Raw genomic sequence first — 21,648 nt, 5'->3', positions numbered from 1 at the left:
TTTGTGATACTTGTACATAAACATATGTTACAAAACAGGGGCAACTAGGGCTGCCTTGTCTTTTGTAATCCTGCTAATATGGTGCGTGGTGGGTGTATGATGGTCCATAAGACTAAAGTTGTACATTTAGTTATGCAGTATTAAAGTTCTCAAATGATCATCCTTGATTCACATCACTTACCAAATAATAGAGGAAAATGTGTTTTATGTGTTGGGGGATGGATTCCTATATGTGCATCCCCTGCATCCATCCGATGGTTATAAATGATGGTCCCTCCCAAGAAAAAAAAAATCAATGGTTAAAATATTTCTTTCAAAATATCTTTTTAGTTTTTAAAATTTATTTTTTTACACATTAAGAATCTTCATGTTAGGGATTATATATTCCTCAAAATCCATTTAAAAAATGGATTATTATGGGAGCCCACATATATACACGTGAGTCTAGAGACTCATAGAAACCGTGTCTAATAATAAATTCTAAAGCAAAAAAGAAAAAAAAAAAAAGAGCTGTATACTTACTCCCTCAGTGAGAAGGAATATTTGGGACGATTTTGCAGTTTGAAATTTTGAGAGACGCATGAGAATCAATAGATATTATTATAAGATGAAAGAATTTTAAATTTTGAGCTTCATAGCACTTAGATCTCACCTTCAAAAACTTACAGTCTTAGTTAACTCTTGATACATTACTGTTTTCAAGTGCATAGAGAGTTGGTTTAGAAGCTGTTTTTTGTTTAAATCAGTCTATGGGTTGAAGGGTTCACAACCCAAGTGTTGGGGTCCTAAAAAAATTACCCCCAAATTGAGTTTTACCCGGGGAAGTAAATAGATAATATATCATCCCACAGGAGCATCAAATCTTTGGGCAAAAACCTAAAATAATAAAAGGACTTTTTATCCCAATCTATCCAATGGACATGACAATATTGGGTGCTTTGACTGACCATCCAAAATCCAAGTCAAGACTTAACAACTGGACAATGGTCCATCATCACCATCTGTTGATTAGATCGAACGGTGGATTGCCCATACTTTCTCATATATTTTCCTATCGGGTACTTTGTGAGCTCCAAATATTGGGATTGTATATGAGGGAAAAGTTTATACAGAGGCTCTAAACAATTAAATTTGAGTCTATCTCAAAAATTTCACTAGAAGAAGTTGTTTTGATGTTTAAATATCTTCAAATTGATCATCTCGATATCAAGAAGTATGGACATGAGTACAAAATGGATTTCAAGTTTTGAAAATAGTGTATTTTATAATGCATTTTTGGACTGTCAATTTTTTAGATTTTCAAGTTTTCATAAATATGTCGATCTATACTATTTTTGAAATTTTAAGCTTTATAAATAAATATAAAATATATTTTAAGGCTATCATAAAGATTTCCAATATTAAAACCACATTTTTCGACACTAGTTCAAGGTAGGCTCTAATTTGATTGTTTAGAGCTTGGGCCCTATACAAATCACTCCTTTATATACAATGATATCATTTACCTTTAATACAAGGCAATCATAATTTATAATTGACATAAAATTTGATAGATTGATGTGCCATAAAATTCAATTCAAAAAAATTTATTTTTAAATTTCACGTTGGTAATGGAATAATTGCAACCACCCAACTTTACATCAATCAAGATTATTGGGACGAGATGAAAAGGTCAAATGGTCTCATTCTGTATTTTCCCATGTATGTTACATACACAGATAAGCTTTTACCGACCGTTGAAAATCGAATTTTGTGGTCTGTGATTTTCGCGGGAAAAAAAACCGGAGGTTTTTTGTCTTTGGTTTTTGAGGATTGAAGGGCTGTATTTTTAGGGCTTTTTTGGGTTTGGGTTTTGGGTTGGGAGGTGGATAGAAGCTATGGGAGGAGCAGGGGTTCTTCTCAGGGCCCCGCAACTTTCTTTACTCAAGCTGACGCTTTATTAAGGAAGCACATCACGTTTCCGGTAACAAGTTTTTGGACGATTTTGCTGTAAAATTTGTGTTTTCTCTGTACTTTTTTGTGCTTTGTTGATGTTAATAGGTTTTGAGTTTTTGTTCATAGAATTCAATTGAAGTTTATACGCTCCCCCTTCTCTCTTACCTATGTATGATTTTTTTAACCTTGAATTTGAGTTCAAACTCAACTATCTCTCTCTTATTGTTTTGAATTGGATTGAAATTTTAATCATAACTCTCTCTCTCTCTCCCCCATTTTTTATCTCCTGAATTGAAGGATTTTATTGGTGATTAGGATGAACCATTTTTTAATTCCTCACTTCGTTTAGGTTTAGTTTGGGGATTTTCTTGTTCCACAAAGGCATTGAATGATAGTGATGTTGCTCCAGTTTCAAGACGCAAATCGAGTAGGAAGCATCCGTTTTGGATGACTCGACTGTGGATAAAAACTAGTTTTTGCTCACATTTTGGGATGGTGATTTTATAAGATTATAGTAATAAAGACTCGAAAATTAAAGAAATAATTACACATTGTTTCCTCCTCCTTTTTTTGACAGTATGCAACATAGAAAATATCTTTCTCTTTCTTTTTTTTTTCTTTTTTTCTTTTTTATTTTTTTTCAGTTTTTTATATGCTATATTGGTTCCAAGTTTCATTTTCCTTGGTATCATATGAAAGGGGGACCCTCTTTGATTCTAAGATATAAAAAAAGGAAAATTGAGCATTAGGATCTATGAAGAATTAAGAAGTTTTCTATGAATTGTCTAGTACGTTGTGTAATGGTGACTACTTTGTAAGTCGAACTTGTAAAATGGTGAAGTTGACTTGTGGCTTCAAAAATTGGGTTTGTGCAATTTCAATTATCTGATGGACCTATAATGGTGAAGTTGATTTGTGGCTTCAAAACTTGGGTTGTCCAATTTCAATTATGCAATGGCTACATAATGCAAGTTATCATTTTACTTTTTTCAATTTCTTTTTTTCTTTGCTACAGAATTGTACCTTTCATGTCACATTTAAGAGTAAATTGCATATTGGGAATTTGATGTGGTACTTCTAGATGTATTAATTCAATCGATTTGTGTTTTTTAGATTTTGGATTCAAAGAATATAGTGAAATTGGTTCCACTGAAACTTTATGGCCATTTCAATTAATTAAGCTGGCCAACAAATAGGACAAAAAAAAGAAAACGATATCTGTTGAGTTTGAGACCGTGTATTGCTGTCTCACAACTTTCGCACTCAAGCAGTTGAGAGAGAGAGAGAGAGAGAGAGAGAGAGAGAGAGAGAGAGAGAGAGAGAGAGAGAGAGAGAGAGAGACTTTCATCTCCGCATCTATGCATAAGATTTCTTCTTATAAGATGCCTAATGTGAAATATATAAGGTCTAGATGCATTACTCATACATCTAATGCTCTTCCCTTTTGTTCAATTGTATGCAGAAACGAAAATTTACAACGAATTTGGGTCTCATTGCTTTTCCAAGTTTTCTTTGTGTTATTATTGTCACCATTCAATTAGTGGCTAATGATCACTTGGACCAGCCCGAAAACAAATGTGAGTGCCGTTATGTTTACACAAGAGGAGATGGGTCATGCAAAAATGTATGTGGAGTACAGTATTCAACATTAAATCAAGTTCCATATTGTGCCCATACCCACTCCACAAATATGGCCAGCTCTATTACAACTTCCAAGTCCAAAATTTCAAGCTTCAAAGACTGATTCGCATACCTTCTCTGATTTGACTGATGAAAAGTGCAAGGATGTGGGGATTTGCCCTGTAATTATATTGTATACAGGAGGGAACAGATTGGTGGCAACAAATATGCATATTTTCTATATGAGCTTTTCCAAGAATCATGTCTCGATCCAGTTTAGGCAAATTTTATCATTTTCTAATGCACTATGGACGCACCGTTATCACCATCCAAGAAATGATGGATAGTAAGGGCAAGAGAGTGGGAGCGCCCATGGGATTCCTGTTCAGTTGTGGCTGGAGAGACACTAAAATCTTCATCGCTGTCCCTCCTTTCATTGGAAGAAGATGAACCCAGTGGAATATCAATTCCATAGTCTATTACGATATATTAAACTTTGCTCGCACTGAATTCACATGTCTTAGAATATAATTTTGGTTCATCTTCTATATTTCAATCACTGTTCCCACCATTGTTTTCTCTTTTCATGCTGCACTCATTTATTTTATTCAGCTCTTGGAAATTAATTAGTTCTAGCACTATTAAATACTTACCCAAAAAAAAAGATCCAAGAACAAACTTCTGTTTCTTTGTCTTTATAGCTAGTCAGCGAAACATACAGTACTTGAAATCTTAAAAGTAGAAGAAGGGAAAAAGAATAGACTCAAAAGGTATAATCCTGCTTAAGTGTGGTAGAAAAATGTTTCATTGTTCACTTAGGTATAATGTTCAATATTTTCATCGTTTTTTCATCTGGGTTAATAACTAAGAGTATCTTGCAGCCTTGGCTGGGAATTTGGTTACAAGTGCCATTTTTTCTAATGCATCTGATTCTTTGGCTATGCTCTCTGAAGTCCTTTCTGTGGGTGTTTCGTACCGTTTTATTTTATGGGTTTTTTCTTAGTTTGTTGTATATTAATTCTCTACACACCTATGTTATTGACTGTTCTCTTTGGACATTTTCAGGGAACATATTTTATGATAAGATGTACTAATTTTTTTGAACCTGCTTTCCTCTCTGGTCGTCCCTTGTTTGTTGTTCAACCTCAATGCATCCCAAACATTAACCTTTCATTTTCCATTGCTTCTATTATATATCAACAAGGTACATCACTCTCTATTCCAAGAGATATAAATCCTTACCTTGCTAAATAAGTACAAACCTCTCTCTCTCTCTCTCTCTATGCATGTGTACATAATCTTTTTTATATCTATTTAATTTGGTGCGAAGGCCAAATGTGTGCAGGCATTACACCTATGGCGAAGTAGCTCATTTGCTGTAAATGAGGAGCTGTTCAGGGGATATAGGAAGGGAAACTCAAGGAAGCAAACTAATGAATTTCTTTCTGGTCATTATATCTTCTTTCCTAATGCTCCTTTTTTCATATTTTTACAATTATCATTTATTTATTTTTATCTTGTTTCAGGAAGGTTGATTGTGCAGCAAGACATTTTCTTATGCAGCCTATGATGTTTTGGACTCTAATGAAATTAAGCTTAATGTGATCATCTGGTACAAGAAAAGTAAAATTAAGATGAATGGTGTTAAGAGCGCTCCACCCCGCTTGACACGTCTTCCACGCTCATTAAACATGGTAGGTATCATAACAGATCCACTCCCTGAAAACCCACTTCATCAATTATGCCATGATATGGGGCGTTAAGTCAAATAGCTATCTGAGTGTGCTCATTCTTTTGCATTTTTATTGGTTCTGGAATGTAGGGTCACCATTCTCTGTGATTTCCTGTCCTTTACTGATTTGTGCAAATTAGTGCGCATTGGCAGGAATCTTTCCCAACCCCAGCTTGCTGCCTAAAAATGAAAACTCACAAAGAAACATGAACTATATTGGGTGTATAGAAAGAGCTGCAAATTAATTTTTTGGATTGTTTGGTATCTAGTTATTGTTTACACCAACCCAACTATAGCACAAATAAGAAATGTTTCCAAGATTCCCACATCAAATGTGGAAGTGGCTGGGTTGAAGTGTGTAACCATGCATGTTGCACAGCGACAATTAGGTGTAAGATACTGCAATACAGCCATTACAAAAAATAATAATGTGTTTATTTTGTATAGGAAATTTATTTCTCTCTCTATTTCTTTGTGCTTTTGGTGCAAGAAAGTCACAATCACTCAGGGCCATCAAATATAGAATCTGATAGCCTGGGGTGTGTCTTAAAGTTCAAAAATTTCTCTTTTCAACTTTGGTCCTAGTTAATGTGATACCCCACCCTCTTGATTTTACATCTAATGGCTAATGTTGATTGTGACCTCCTCATACCAAAGGTAAATTGTCTTATTGTATACTTTTCTTTTACCTATTTTATTTTTTGTTATTAAAAATTAATATAATTTCGTTGGAGAAACACATTTTGGAGCAATAGATTCTATACCAACCATTTCTGCACTAGACTATATTGCAATGTAGGATTATGGATTTCATTTGATACCATTCAATGAATTCACGTTTGACTTGAATTGCATAGCTTCTATTATTCAAACTGCATGGGAAGTCAGGTAGCTTTCCTTAAGATGCTTACACGCACACACAAAAGAATGTCTCTGTTTCTCTTCTATATTTTTCTTTGTTATGTTTCCTTGATCATTGGTGATGAATAATATACTCAAGTTTCTTATATGTGTAGGTATCAAATGCATACCTCTACTTTCTTAAAGGTGGAGGAGTAAAAATACTGATTGATTTTGTCAAAAAAATGCCCAAACCTCTACAAACATTAGGCTGGACTTCTCTACAATTCTCGTTCCACTTTTCTTCACATGGGTGGTTGAGTTACTTCTTCCAGTAAGATGAAAAATTTATGCTTCAAAGTTCTTGTATCAAACATGTTTTTGGGAAGCATTGCACATTAGAACCCAGATTCTTAATGGAGCATTGACGTTGATCATAGTCAAATATTAAACGAGAAGTGTGGTTTCCTTCTTCAATTTCCAGAAACCCGAATTTCTCAATTGAAAACAAAAAGTAGATGCGGGGAGCTATGTGCTTTTTCGATTTTCCTAAAGCATATAAAAACAAAATAAATGTTTATGATGGGCTTGCATTTTCATTTCTTCATTATTAAGTTCCAATAAATCAATACATATATACGGTATATAGTCGAATGGGTGGAAGAACCAATCCTGATATTGTTTCTAGCTGCAATGTATAATATCCGAACCTGCATCTGCCTTATGGCGAAAATGTCTAAGCTCTTATTTGGCCAAAGTCAAGAAAAGACTACACATAACTGCTGAGAATTGAATATGGTTAGAAATAACTCTACGTATACAGCCCACAGCATATAATTGAATATAGGTGCTCTTATTACTTGAGTCCTAGATGACTACGGGTTATAATTCCTCCCTATCTTAGCTGAACAAGATCGTAACTACTTTTATAACATCAAAACTGATTTTCATAGGAATCTGAATATAACTGAAACTCGAATATCAAACTGTATCACTCTTATCATCTCTTAAACAAATTGTTTCAGGGCTTCTGAAAATAAAAAATACCATAAAATACAAAAATAATCATGTGGTGCTTCCCATGTATCTTCAGATCGTTGTCATGATAATATGAAAATCCCAAAAATAATGTTGCTAATGATAAACAGAAAGTGTCATGAACCTAAAAATATTTTACCATATATACTCTTAGACTCTCAGGCATGCACCCTTTCAAATATTGAAAGGTGTTCTTTGTTAAATATCCTTGGATTCTTACACTTTGGCTAAGACAACCTTGCATAAAATATGTAGATTTCAATAAATAGATGTTGAGAAGTCACCTTTTTTGGAATGGCATTTTCCTTATTCACCTTGTGTTCATTCATGCTCATGTAGGTGATATTGGCATACTTAGTTTATAAGAAGCAAACGAACTTGCGGATCATGATGAAATGCATGGACTTGGGGATAGCCCTTATTAGGTTGTTTCCTATGCTTTTTTCCTTTCCATTTTGTTGGTTTATATATTATGTTTTGTGATATTCGGCTCCATTATAGGTAATATATTCTCCTACACCATGCTAGACCATGGATTTTCTTTTTTGTGGTGGGGCTGGGGGTGCCATTGAGCAGGTGGGATTGGAACCTTCTCAACATCGTTGCGGTTTCACTGCCCTAACCTCAGAGCCAAGAGTCCCTTCCCTTTGCCATTGACTATAAAAATGAAATTCTTAATACGAATTCCTTCTTTTTTACAGGATTGAAGATCTTCATATTAAGCGATTATGGCATACAGTCTGTGTTCTATTTTACTTATATCAATCTGAGATTTCACTTGCATTTTTAATGGCAACAGTCTTTTCCAAAGTGAAGACTGCTACAAGTTTGACCTGAAAGGAAAATATTCCATCAAATCACTTTTTTGTTATCAACTCTTAGACGTCTTCATGGGGTGCAAATGTATGCGTGGTATCTAGGCTTACTATCATGAAATTTTTGTGCTCGCAGTTTTTGGATGCATATACGTATTTGGTTTGGGGCTATTAAGAGCCTATCTTTTTCAATTCTTTGTTGAAGATACAACCTTTCTTAGTAAGTGAATGGCTCATGATTTTCTTTGGACGCAGGCTTCTCTTTGCATTACATTTACCTATGTACTACCTAAAGGGACATTGTATGATATACTATGTTCTCATTTCATGAAAAGTCCGTGTCTAGGCCTACATTTCCATGACGCATAACATTGTTTATATGGATTATGGTTTTCAGGAAAATGGGTTTTCGTGATGGAACTTGTTCCTGGTTTTTCCCTGTTTAGAGGACTATATGAGTTTGCAGAGTATTCTTTCGCGGGAAATTACATGGGAATGGATGGTATGAGTTGGAAAGATTTGAGTGATAAAGACAATGGCATGACTGTTCTAATCATAATGCTCATAGAATGGATTGGAATTCTTCTACTTGCTTAGTACTTGGATCAAGTTGCTTCTCGTGGGAGTGGAATCAGAAAGCATCCTTTATTTTTCTTGAAGCCCTTTAGGAAGAAATGCTCTCCATATTTTGGACGATTAAGTCTTGAACGAGAAGGCAGTAAAGTTTTTGTAGATGTTGAGAAACCTGATGTTTCGAAAGAGGTAAATTGCTTTTTCTTCACATGTGAAGAAGTAATTTCATTGCCACACCTTTTAGTTGATTCAGAATATGTGAGACCTCATTTTATGTTAACAACTTATATCTATGTTTTTTTTTTTTTTTAATTTCTCTTCAATCGATGAGCTATACTTAACAGTATAGAACAAATCCGCCTTCATATATTTTTAAATTCTTATCATATATTTTCTGAATTTTAAAGCTTATATATTGAGATATTTCTGATTGGTCTCTTCGGAATGACACACTCATTGCTTACTATTGCATGTTACGAAATGAAATTTCATCTATTTCCTCTGATTGTAGAGAGAAGTGGTCAAACAATTACTGAAGGACTCCAATACAAGTCATGCTATCATATGCAATAGCCTCAAAAAGATCTATCCTGGAAAGGATGGAAATCCTGCAAAATATGCTGTTCGTGGCTTGTCTCTTGCATTGAATCGAGGGGAATGCTTTGGTGCTTGGTCCCAATGGTTCCGGGAAGACTGCCTTCATCAATATGGTCAGCGAATAACAGCCCTATACTATTTTTTTTTCTCTTCTCTTTCTCTTTCTTGGTTGGTTAAATTAGGACTGATCTCATTGCTACACATTGTGCCACAAAAAACAATTTCATATGTTTACCTTCTTTAATAAAATTAATAATTTTGAAAAAGAGAAAATTCGTTATAACTTATATCACTAGGTGATAAAATAAATTATACAAAATAATTTCCTTTTGTTAAGTTATATTTCATCTGAGGTTTCTTATGAAGGCTACATGGCTACAGATGATGGGACTTATGTCTCTAACTTCTGTCCATGCATACATTGAGGGTTTGGACCTACGAACAGATATGGACAGAATATATACATGCATGGGCATGTGTCCACAGCATGAGTACATGCCGCTCACTTTTCTTTGACAAAATAATGTTATAAAACCACTTATAAAATCTTTTTGACGTCCATAATGTTGCATGGACTGTCTTTTACTGTATGATTTGGAACATGATGTTTAGTCCATCAGAAAACTACTTCTCTATTTCTTAGACTTTTGATGTTTCCAATATGGTACAGCATGTTATGGGAGACACTAACTGGTAGGGAGCACTTGTTACTCTTTGGTAGACTAAGAACCTCAAAGGTGATGTGTTAACAAGTGTAAGTACTCATTTTTCTCTATTCATATTTTCCTTTATGTATATGCATGTACATATATGCATCTATGCCTGTTTCGATGAGCATATGGCTGAAAATTTTCTTTATGCAGGCAGTGGAGAAATCTTTGAAGAGCCTTAATCTCTATAATGGAGGTGTTGGGGACAAGCTTACTGCTCAATACAGTGGGGGTATAAAGAGGAGGCTAAGTGTTGCTATTTCACTTATTGGAGATCCTCAGGTGTGCAAAATCTGAAAATTTGTCGCATCCCATGTCTCCCCAAAATAACATGTTATTCCATTACCTAACTCTTGCTAGTCTCACTGTGTCATGCTCAAAATTCCACCTAATTTGGAAAGGAGGAGATTTAGGCCTACATTACACTGATATTTGAGATAAATTACTTGCATTGCCATTAAAGGGTAGTTAGGCATTTGGGATTTTACTTTTATCTTTATGCGTTTCTTATAGTTATAGTTTCCAAACATTTCTTGTTTTTCTTTCTTTCTATGATAAAGCCAGAACAAAAATGTTCTTTCTTTTGTCAGAAAAAAGACAAAGAATTACAACTTAAATTCAATGCCATTAGGTTGTATACATGGATGAACCACGCACAGGACTGGATCCGGTTTCAAGAAACAACTTATAGAGTGTAATTAAACACGCAAAACAAGATCGGGCAATCATGCTTACAAGTAATAATGCTTCTCAGCCCGTAATATCCATATTTAAACTGTATTGCTATCTCAAAAAAGATTGAGCAATCCTTCATGATGAAAATCAGTGTATGTGATTCAGCAAAAAAATCCTAGAAGCAACTAAGTTCCTGATTGTATTCCATATTTGACTTTCATTCTTGTAGGCTGAAACATAGAAGGTTTAGATACATTACACATACATCAAATGCTCTTCCCTTTTGTTCAATTGCTTGCAGAAACGAAACATGAGAACGAATTTGGGTCTCATGGCTTTTCCAATTTTTCTTTGCTTTATTATCATCATCACTCCAGCAGTGGTTAGCCATCAATTGGACAAGCCTAAATATAAATGTGGGTGCCAATGTGTTGACACAAGAGAAGATGGGTCATGTGGAAATGTATGTGGAGTACAATATTCAACATTAGATCAAGTTTCATATTTTGCCATACCCAATCCACAAAAATGGCCAGCTCTATTACAAGTTCCAAGTCCAAAATTTTGAGCTTCAAAGACTGATTCTCATTCCTTCTCTGATTTGCCTGATGAGAAGTGCAAAGGATATGGGGATTTTCCCTGTAATTATACTTTACACAGGAGGGAACAGATCGGTGGCAACAAGTATGCATCTATTCTATTTGAACTTTTCCATAGATCATGTCTCAATCTAGTTTATTCAAATTTTACCATTTTCTAATGTACAATGGAAAAACCATGATCATCATCCAATAAATGATGGATGGTGAGGGTGAGAGAGTGGGAGCGCTCATGGGATTCCTGTCTAGTTGTGGCTGGAGAGACTAAAATCTTCATTGCTGTCCCTCCTTTCATTGGAAGAAGATGAAACCAGTGGAATATATGACAATTCCAGTCTATTGGGATATATTAAACTTTGCTTGCACTGAATTCACGTCTTAGAATATAATTTTGGTTCATCTTCTATGCGCAATCATTGTTCCTACCATGGTTTCTCCTTTCATGCTGCACTCATCTATTTTATTCAGCTCTTGGAAATTAATTAGTATTGAAAATCCAAGAACGTACTTCCATTTCTCTGTTTTTATAGCTTGTCAGCGAAACTTAGAGTACTTGATATCTTAAAAGTAGAATAAAGAAAAAACGAATAAACTTAAAGGTATAATAATGCTAAATGTGTTAAGAGAAAAAGTTTCATAGTTCACTAATAGCCAGTATATCTTGGAGGCTTGGCCAGGCATTTGATTACAAATGCCATTCTTGTAAATGCATCAGATTCTTTGGCTATGCTCTCCGAAGTCCTCTCTGTGGGTCTTTCATACTGTTTTATTTTATAGGTTTTTAGTTTGCTGCATATAGTTCTCTACATACTTATGTTGTTGATTGTTCTCCTTAGACATTTTCAGGGAACAGATACTGTGACAGAGTAATCTAATTTTATTGAACCTGCTCTCCTCTCTGATCGTCCCTTGTATTTTGTTCAACCTAAATGCATCCCAAACTTTCACCTTTTATTCTCCATTAATATAGCTTCTAGTATACACCAATTAATTATAAAAATTTAAAATTAAAAAAAGGGTGCTCATTGAGCAAATTTAGAAGTATTGGAAATAGACGGTCTAGATAATTTGTTACAAGATGCATTGGTTTGAGGACTTGAAAATTTTATTTTGTTTTATATCCATATCTTTGGATGTTGAGATGATCAATTGACAAGTTTTTTAATTTAAAAAGACTCTTTTCTACTTGATTTTTGAGGTGCTTTTATAGTATTAGGTTTCAAGCTTATGTAAACATTTTTCATTTTAAATAGATCTCAAAATTTCAGATAAACTTTTTCCTATAAGGCCAAGGTTTTATCGGAAAAAATAAAGCCTCACCTCAAAACTCATCGGTAATTATAGTTCCGACATCGGAAAACCATCAAATCAATTGTCCCAACCTTGATCATTCCAGTTGTGAAAAAAAACGAGGATTTTAAAGCCTAAAAATAATATATATTATAACACATTATGTAGACTATCCATTTTTTAGGTGTTCAAATATTCATAAGATCTATACCATTTTTTGAATTGCAAATTTCATAATCTTTTGTGGCAATAGATTTTAAAACTATGTTAGGAAATAAGATTTTAGAAAAATTTAGGTGTTGTACCAATAAACATCAATATGAGAGAGAGTTGACTTAGGTATTAAGTAAGAGGTACGACTTAATTTTAGTGGAAGGCTAAAAACAAGTAATGGATTGGCCCAAATAAATATTGTTGAAAGTATTGATAAAAACTATAGGACCTATATGTTCACTAAGGATATAGCAGAATGACCCACCAAGACCCTGTTAATTAAAAAAAAGGCTATGGTCTCGAGGGAGCAAACGCACAAAGTGCTCCCACCGGAGATGAAAACGGTCAACGCCTCTCTCTCTCTCTCTCTCTATTGCTGGCCCCGGTTCCCTCTCGCTCTCTACGCCACGGCGCCACGCCCAATAGCGAGAGTCTTCTCCCCAATTCTGCGCGAAAACCCTAATTTTTCTTTTTCTTTTCTCAGTCACAGCAAAGGCGCTCCGGAAACAGGAAGATCTCGGGCGTGCAGAGGCTTTTTCAAGGAATAAGAAAGGATCCAATAAGGTTGTTTTCAAACGGTTAAGGTAAGAATCCGTCTCTGCGATTTCAATTTCGCAATTCTATGGGCTTCACTAAAAACCCCAACTTTAGATATTGAGTTTAGGGTTGTGGGGTGTCTTCCTCAGAGATTTCTAGCATGGAATGACAATTTTTCGTGTATTTGGGTTAGCAATATAATTTAAGAGGTCACCAAGTTTTTTGGGCATTTGGGTTGGGAACATATTACCCAATCTTTTTGGGTTATTTGGGTTTCAGTTTTGAAATCCACCATTTTCTGTAAAGAAGAAAAAAAATTGGGCGCTTGTTGCTTTTCTTATGGCAAAAGCAGTACCATTTTACCTGCGCCCCTATTCATGTGTTTAAAAATTTCTAAGAAATTGGTTTTATCCATTGTTTCTCTCCTGGCCTTTTTTCTCCCTTTCTGGTGAACTGGGTGTGTCGTTCATTTATGAGATGTATGTCATTCATTTCTCAATTTCATGAATTGTTTTTGGAAATCATTTCTCACTTTCTTCTTATTAATTTTTCAGCGTATTTTATATAAAGTTAACCTCGTTAAAAATAAAATAAAATTTCAGCATATTTGGTTCATAACTGAAATTGAAACGTGTAATTTTTTTTGCTTATTGCGGTTTAGTTTTCACATAGAACCTTGTTGATTTTATGAGCAGCAACATTTTTCCTACCCGATTTTTGTTGGTATTCTTTTGTAAATGTGTAAATATTACATTTTTAAAGCTATTTTTTTAATGTTTTTGGGAATTTAGTTAGTATTTTACTAGCCATTATCATTGTAAATACGAGTAGGTGTATTAATGTTTTGTTTTTTATTTTTATTTCTTTATTTTATTATATGTATGAAATGTTGAAAACTATGAATTGGAGATATGATGGAAGCCATACCGTGAAGCTTATTTTTCTGGTTAGTCCTTATTCTCTTTTAGTAGTTGGTTTGGTTTTGTAAGTCTAAGTGAAAACTAAATGCATTTTGTGTTTTTTAGAGCAATCTTTCTCAATTTTGTGTGTTGATTTCTCAGCATCAATGGTGCATAAAATGTCTTGGTTTTTTAATAGAAAATGGATCTTGTTTGTTACCCTGATAGGCTTCAGTTAATGGAATAGCATATGGGAAGCCCTATCAGAACTAAAGGGGTATCAGGGGCCCAAAGGGTTTCATAGGACTAAGTAACATTGTGTTCAATCAAATACAAGAACTGGTGGTTATGCTGTTTTCAACATGTAAGAGGGTTGGTTGTGTTGCCTTTGAAACACCTAGGAAGTGCTAGCTATCAATTAGTCCACTGGTTTGTAGAATTGGCGAAGTGTAAATTCTAGAGGGGGAAAGCTGAAACTCCACTGACTAATCTTTCCTATGAGAACACTTTTTGAAGTTACATTCTTCCTCTTTTTCTTTTCTTTTCTCTCTCCTTTTTTTTTTTTTTTGGCAATCAGATTTCATTGTCTCAAACTATCCAGCCCTTACTTTCTTGCATGCATCAGAGATAGGTGTAACTATAAACTTAGGATTGCTGAGATATCTTGGTTGGGTGTTCGATAAGTTTTTTATCAACATGGTTTCTTTTCTTTAATGTAAATTGGTGCCTACATTCTCCATTGTCAACGTGCGCTGCACGTGTCTTTAACTCGTAGTGAACACAGTAAAATTTTTTGGATGTCAATCAAAAGAAGGCACATTTCTTGGTCTAACTTAAGGGGCAAATGATAATTAAGCTTAAAATTTGAATACTTATGAGAGAGATAGTCATTTCTTCGTTATACCAAAGTAATCTGTAATCTTCAAATGCTTTTCTTAATAGCTTACATATCGGTTTTTATAATTTTTGTCTGGTCTTCATTTATTCTAGTGCTCACTTGCTCTTCTTCTCACAGGGAAAGTGAAGGAACGATGACATGAAATTGTATTTTTCAAAAAGATCATGTTTATGGACATCAAAAGAAAACCATTAAAAAATTGATATGCAACTGAGGTAAAGAAAGTTTCACATTCTCACAACACCATATACAGACATATGATACACCAAAGCAGGTACTAAATATTTGGTAGGACTCACTTTTCAACCATTACTGTCCAGATCAAACGATAGACAGTGGTGGATTTCTATGGCCATAAAAATCCCCAAGTCATACAGATATTTTTCCATTTGGAATAGCTCTGACAATTTTCAAGGATTGTTCTTCCTAAAGGACATTTCAGAGAAATCCAGTTTTTATCCAAAAGGAACACTGAGAACTCAAAAACATTGAATAAAATAAAATAAATAAATGTTTCTCCCCAATTTGATCAAAGACGAGGCTAAAAAGCCTCGCTAGGGTTTCAATTTCATACTCAGTGATTCAAGATGAAAGGCACTCGACTTACAAACTCTAGAATCTAATTGCTTTCAATTTCACTGCAAGATCCCATTCCCATTTAATTTTTACAGATTTCTAAATGAATGCCCTCTCTCTTTCTCTCTCTCTCTCTCTCTCTCTCTCTCTCTCTCTCTCTTTTTCAGCTTCGAATTTTTGGTGGAATTCTTCTCCTTTTCATGTTTTCCATTAAAAAGTTCTGAATGTTCATTATTGCTTATGTATACAGGTGTCCTAGCCTATAATTAGAGTTTTGGACTGGTAAAGTCCTTAGATAAAGCTTTCAAAAAACTAATCGATTTGGCGATGGGAAAACAACTGTATTTGTTTGGGGCACAGAATGTAGTCATTATTGCAATGGTGGCAATTGTGGCCATGGCAGATGACAATAACAATGTGTTCCAGCCATGCGAAGACGCAAAGATCCAGAAATCAGATGGCTTCACATTTGGCATTGCCTTCTCTTTGAGGCCCTCATTCTTTGTTAATGATACCACACAACTCTCTCCTTGTGATCGAAGACTTTCTCTCTCTACAAGCAACGCCCAGCTTGCAATATTCAGGCCCAAGGTGGACCAAATCTCTCTTCTCACTATTAACACCACGACCTTTACACCGGTAAGTGTTGTGCTCCTCTGCTTTCTCCCTGCCATGAATTGAGGGTGTCCTTTTTTGGCCAAATTTTACCCTTTTTTACCTATTTTGAGCCAACTTCTCTTTGTCATGTATCTAGGGTTTCCATTATTTGGGTTTCTCTAGAAATACTTTATATATGTTTTGTTTCCATTTTTTATTTATGATTACTCAAGAATGAGAGGAATGGGGATCAGATTTACCGCTAGACTAGCTATTTTGTGGATATGTTGTTTGGGTTTTCATGGTTTCTAGATTTTTGTTGAGAATAAGAAGAATGGAGGATTAAAAATTAAAAGGCAAAAGGTATCCAAAAAAGACAAGGTTGGAAGCAATGTTCAAAAAGTCGACCGCCCGACCGCCTAAGCGGCTTTTTAGAAAAAACGCCTATGTGTTCTTAAGGTGGTTACTGTAAGGTGCCAGAACTAGGTGCCTACCTTGGCGGTCGGGCGGTTGATTAGGCGGTAAAAGGCACCCTCGCCTAGGCGTCCTGCAGGGGTATGGCGGGAAAAAAAATTCGGGCTTGCAAAAAAAGTCATTTTATCCCCTCAAAAAAATAATATTAATTCATAATTACTGATTTCTCGAAAATGCCTTTTGCATGTGATAGGAATTAATTTATTGGGAACCCAAAAATAATAATTACGAATATGTTTTTTTGTATGTAACATTAATTATTAATTTATTAAAAAACCAAAAGAATAGTATTAATTTAATTTATCGAATATTTTTTTTGCATGTGATAGTAATTAATTTATTGGAAACTCAAAAATGATAACCAAAATGTTTTCTGCATTTAATATTAATTATTAATTTATTGAAAAATAAAAAAATAGTATTAATTCGTAATTACTAATTTATCGAAAATTTTTTTTGTATGTGATAGTAATTAATTTATTGGGAACCTAAAAATCATAACTATGAAAATGCTTTTTGCATGTAACATTAATTATTAATTTATTGAAAAATCAAAAAAATAGTATTAATACGTAATTACTAATTTATTGAAAATGCTTTTTGCATTTGATAGTAATTAATTTATTGGGAACCCAAAAATAATCGCTACGAAAATGCCTTTTGCATGTAACATTAATTATTAATTTATTGGAAAACCAAAAAATAGTATTAATTCGTAATTACACTAATTTATCGAAATGCTGTGATAGTAATTAATTTATTGGGAATCCAAAAATAATAATTACGGAAATTATTTTTGCATTAGTTTATTGAGAAACAAAACAAATAGTATTAATTCATAATTACTGATTTATTGAAAATGCGATGTGATAGTAATTAATTTATTGGGAACCCAAAATAATAACTACGACAATGTTTTTTGCATGTAACATTAATTATTAATTTATTGTGAAACCAAAAAAATAGTATTAATTTGTAATTACTAATTTATCGAAAATGCCTTTAGCATGTGATAGTAATTTATTTATTAGGAACCCAAGAATAATAACTACAAATTTTTTTTTTACATGTAACATTAATTAATTTATTGATAAATCAAAAAAATAGTATTAATGCGTAAGTATTATTATATAACATATACAATAAATGAAAGAGATGTGGAGGATCCAACTTAAAAAAAAAAAAAAAAAAGCACCAGCTGTTTTGGGTTTGGCCACCTGCTTATGAGGCCCAACCCCCCACCACCTAGGTGGCCGCCTCCTCCGACTTATTGAACATTGGTTGGAAGTAATGAGAAAAGATATGGGGACTTATGACTCTACTGACGGTATGACCTTAATAGAGCATAATGGCGTATCGGGATTCATGTAGCCAACCTAATTAGTTGGGAAAAGGCTCTGATGACGACGATGAATCAGAAGAATGGGGGATTGAGTTTTGGTATCAGTAACGCTATTTGGTGGATACTTGTTTGGGTTTTCATGGTTTCTTTATTTTTGTTCATTGAGTGAATGCTTTGGCTTGGAATTTTTTTGGTATAGAATTATACTTGTTTGTGGCTATTTAGCTTCAAATAATGCATAATTTTATACCAAGAAACCCTCAGGCCAAAACATATATCTAATGAACAAAAATAAAAGAAAACAGAAAACCCAAACAAATTCTTTTATAAATTCGGTCAAATCTGATTATTGATTATACTCTGGCAATTTCTAAGTATTCTTGCAATCTTTTTATAGATGCTTATTTTTTGTCCATGCTCTCTCTCTCGCTCTCTCTCTCTCTCCTTGTTTCCAAGTGTGTTAATCAAACATTGAAAAAAGTAGGCTTTAGTAACCCTGTAGATTGTTTGCATGTGTTAATATTTTTCCTATAAAGATTTTCTTATTAAACCATTTCACGCGAACCAAACGACCCCTTAATGATGTCTTGAAAGTGATCTTTTTTTAGCTCAACTCCTGTAATGTATCTCTCTTTGACAAACTAGTCTTATCCTCAAAACATTCGAGCTCCTGAGACTCTGCCAAACTGCTTTCCTTTTGATTATCAATCCATTCAAGCATCACATCTTAAGTTTATTTTAAGGAGTCGAATATCCTGCAAAATGTATAGCATGTCAATGCTTTCTTCTGGAAAAAATCATGTCACCCCCCACTTTCTTCAATCTTTGGACACTATAATTGGCCAAAGTGGGGTTCAGGGAGCATGCAGTTGCTACTTCTTGCCGTGATGTAATTCAATACTGTCTACATGCCTCAGCAGTTCTCATAAACATTTTGATTTAGCCCTCCAATTCATTGTCTCCCAATCCTGCTGCTTAGCTTTTTTGTTTCTGTTATTTATCAATCTGCTGCTTGTCAAACCACATTTTCACATATTTCTATTTTATGGACTCCTATTTGGAAAACTTTCAAGTTTTCGTTCATGCTCTTGTGGGGCATTGTAATTCCCTCTGTTTATTCTTTGACTTGTTTCTTGTGGTGTTTAGCTTGGATACTTGACGTGAACCTCTATCTTCCTGGTTGACCTACTTGTTTCATGTCTCATCCCTCTGCATATTTGGTTTTTGTTTCTTCAGCTGCAAGTATCACCCTTTTGCCTTGGTGTGTTAACAGTTTGCATTTCTTTTCTCCTCGGCTATGGGTTGTGAAGCAAGTCTCTCTGCTGTCACTCCTGTGGTTTGGGTGGGTATGTTCGTTTCCTGGGTAGAGGTCAGCACAGGATTCACACTTGGGGTGTTAATGTTGCACATATCAATGCTGTAACCAATGAAGCCAATTCTGACTCTCAGTAGTATAGCACTGTTCTTAATCAAACCTTCTGAAATATCACATGGATTTTAAGTGGATGTTCTGCTGACTCACCACTTGTCATTGTTCTTTATTGAAGAGAACTGACGAAACCAGTGATTTTGATTTGCCTATTTATTCTGTGTAGTGGTTAAAAGTTTTTCAGGCTTATTCTTATAAGGATTGAGCTTGACATTTCTTGGCGCACGTGCACAAAATAACAAGGTGGGTTCTTGGCATGGGCAACCTTTTCATCTGGCCATGTCAAAGGGAGGAGTAGGGGAGAAGGCTTGATCTCAATAAAAGCTTTTTTTTGCACCAAATGGCCTAACCAAGAAGTTTACACTGGATATCATGTTCCATTATTCTCTAGTGGGCTTGGTTCACACTTCTAGGGGCAGAGGGGCAGAGCTTGTTCCTCACCTGTTTATTCCCCATGTGTGCTCATTATGGCACACAAGGACGTGGGGAGGTTTCTTGTGTGCCTATCTCCCGCAATTCCTAAATGATCCTTATGTTCTGAATGTCCCCTTCATTTTCTGGGGCTCCAAATGTTGATGGCGATGTGTGGACCCCTTTAAAGCATCTTTTTCACTATTATAAGATATTGATAAAAATAACATAACATAGCAATTTAGCAGCATTTTGTTTATTATCACATTGACCGTAACTCGTATTGCCTTTCCCAGGAGGCATTTGGTGGGTACATGGTTGCATTTGCAGGCCAAAGATATGCTGCTCGATCCACTCCAACCTTTGTCGCAAACTCAACTTTCATAGTAACCAGCTTTACCTTGGTAAGAAAATACCTTTAAGTAAGCATTGTTATTGTTGCATATGTTGTTGTTGTTACCCTCAGCTGTTTTATGGTTTCCCTTGTGAAAAGGAGAAATTCAAGGGCAACTACCAAGAACATCACAAAGAGAAAATTATGGGTTTGGCTTTGACAGCAGTGTCATCTCTATACATAATTCTCATGTTTGCGTGTATAATAATATTAGGTGCTGGAGTTTGAGAAGGGAACATTGCAAAACTTGTATTGGAAAAGAGATGGATGTGCTTCTTGCAAGCGAAACCCAAACTTCACTTGCTTGAATTCCCAGGACTGTGCAATTAACCAATCTAGCTGTATGGGCCATGGAGGCTCAGTTGACTGCAGCCTTGGCATCCAAACAGCTTTCTCAGGCACAGACAAGCACCAGGTTGTGCTCAACTCCTGGTACGAGGTTGACAAGCTCAGGCAGTATTCTCTCTATGGCCTGTACTCGAACCTCAGGGATTCTCTCACTAGCCAGTTCAACATCTTCTAGCCTGCCGCTCTCTCTCTCACACACACATACACAAACACAGTTGCTGCCTCCTTTGATATGAATTCATTACATAAACGCCACCTTGATTAACATTCCACATTTGCTGCCTCCACTATTTATTCATTGACCCCCCCACTTCTCTCTCTCTCTACTGGTTGTACTTTTGTTTCCTTCCTTCTCTGATGAACTGGCTAGTTATTGTTGTGCTGACTTTTCTTGTATGTATCTGCTGAAGAGGTATTTGAAAGTTTAACTTATTCGGCAATATTGTATATCTGTTATCTCCTTTCTTTTGAGAAACAGGTCTCATATTTTAATGAGAATGTGCGTTAACTCAGGTCTCTGAAGGCTGAAACTCTCTCCCTCTCTCTCTCTCTCTCTTGCCTTGGCTCTGTGGGTTAGGCTGCATGCTAGTGTTGTCTAAGGAATTTTCGTTTGGTGAAGTACTTTTTTGTGTAAAAGGTTTTTGTTAGGGTACTCCTATCTTAATGTACTCAATATTTTTTTATATTTGATACCCTTCATATGTAATAGGAAGATTTTTTTTTTTTTTTTTGTCGTGGGTTAGAATGAATATTTATGTAAAAAACTAGTGGTATTCAATTAATAATTAAAAAACAAGTAATATTTCATGTGGGTGATGTATGTATATTATAGTTAATAAATATATATTTTTTGGACAATTCAGTGGGAAATAAATACTTTTGTTTCTATTAAAAGTTTATATTTTACCTTTGACTAAATACTTAAAAGAAAATGTTTATATCCGTGGAGGCTATAAACAATCAATTTAGGGCGTACATTAAAATTCATTAAAAGATATTGTTTCGAAGCCCAAAAATCCTGATGTTGATCATCTGGATCTTAAGATGTATGAGAATGAGAAAATTAGATTTAAAGTGTTGGAAATAGTGCATCTTATGATGAATTT

At 34.7% G+C, this 21,648-nt stretch overlaps 1 protein-coding gene across 25 annotated transcripts; it reads left to right on the top strand.

The window, feature by feature from the left end:
• The first annotated feature begins 1,841 nt into the window (after nucleotides 1–1,841).
• On the top strand, nucleotides 1,842–21,054 carry LOC18431984 (uncharacterized). 25 transcript variants are annotated; one of them, XM_088868264.1, is made up of 14 exons: nucleotides 1,842–1,963; nucleotides 3,398–4,759; nucleotides 4,901–5,003; nucleotides 5,082–5,249; nucleotides 7,505–7,590; nucleotides 8,117–8,200; nucleotides 8,378–8,742; nucleotides 9,065–9,263; nucleotides 9,821–9,904; nucleotides 10,014–10,142; nucleotides 13,122–13,221; nucleotides 15,798–16,186; nucleotides 20,097–20,204; nucleotides 20,409–21,054. In XM_088868264.1, the coding sequence occupies exons 12-14, from the start codon at nucleotides 15,875–15,877 to the stop codon at nucleotides 20,715–20,717; spliced, it is 729 nt and encodes a 242-aa protein (XP_088724390.1). In that variant the 5' UTR covers nucleotides 1,842–1,963; nucleotides 3,398–4,759; nucleotides 4,901–5,003; nucleotides 5,082–5,249; nucleotides 7,505–7,590; nucleotides 8,117–8,200; nucleotides 8,378–8,742; nucleotides 9,065–9,263; nucleotides 9,821–9,904; nucleotides 10,014–10,142; nucleotides 13,122–13,221; nucleotides 15,798–15,874; the 3' UTR covers nucleotides 20,718–21,054. The 25 variants fall into 25 exon arrangements, with proteins under 25 accessions (XP_088724390.1, XP_088724408.1, XP_088724405.1 ...); XM_088868282.1 differs by adding an exon at nucleotides 15,089–15,186 and having other exon boundaries at nucleotides 3,398–5,003; nucleotides 10,018–10,142; XM_088868279.1 differs by lacking the exon at nucleotides 8,117–8,200 and having other exon boundaries at nucleotides 4,621–4,759; nucleotides 10,018–10,142.
• The last annotated feature ends 594 nt before the right edge of the window (nucleotides 21,055–21,648 follow it).

Source organism: Amborella trichopoda, chromosome 5 (genome assembly GCF_054954075.1).
Source record: "Amborella trichopoda isolate Santa Cruz 75 chromosome 5, AtrichopodaSantaCruz75HAP2 v2.0, whole genome shotgun sequence".
Classification (NCBI taxonomy): domain Eukaryota; kingdom Viridiplantae; phylum Streptophyta; class Magnoliopsida; order Amborellales; family Amborellaceae; genus Amborella; species Amborella trichopoda.
Note: the sequence above shows the minus strand (reverse complement) of the source record. Positions and strands in the feature narration are given on the sequence as shown.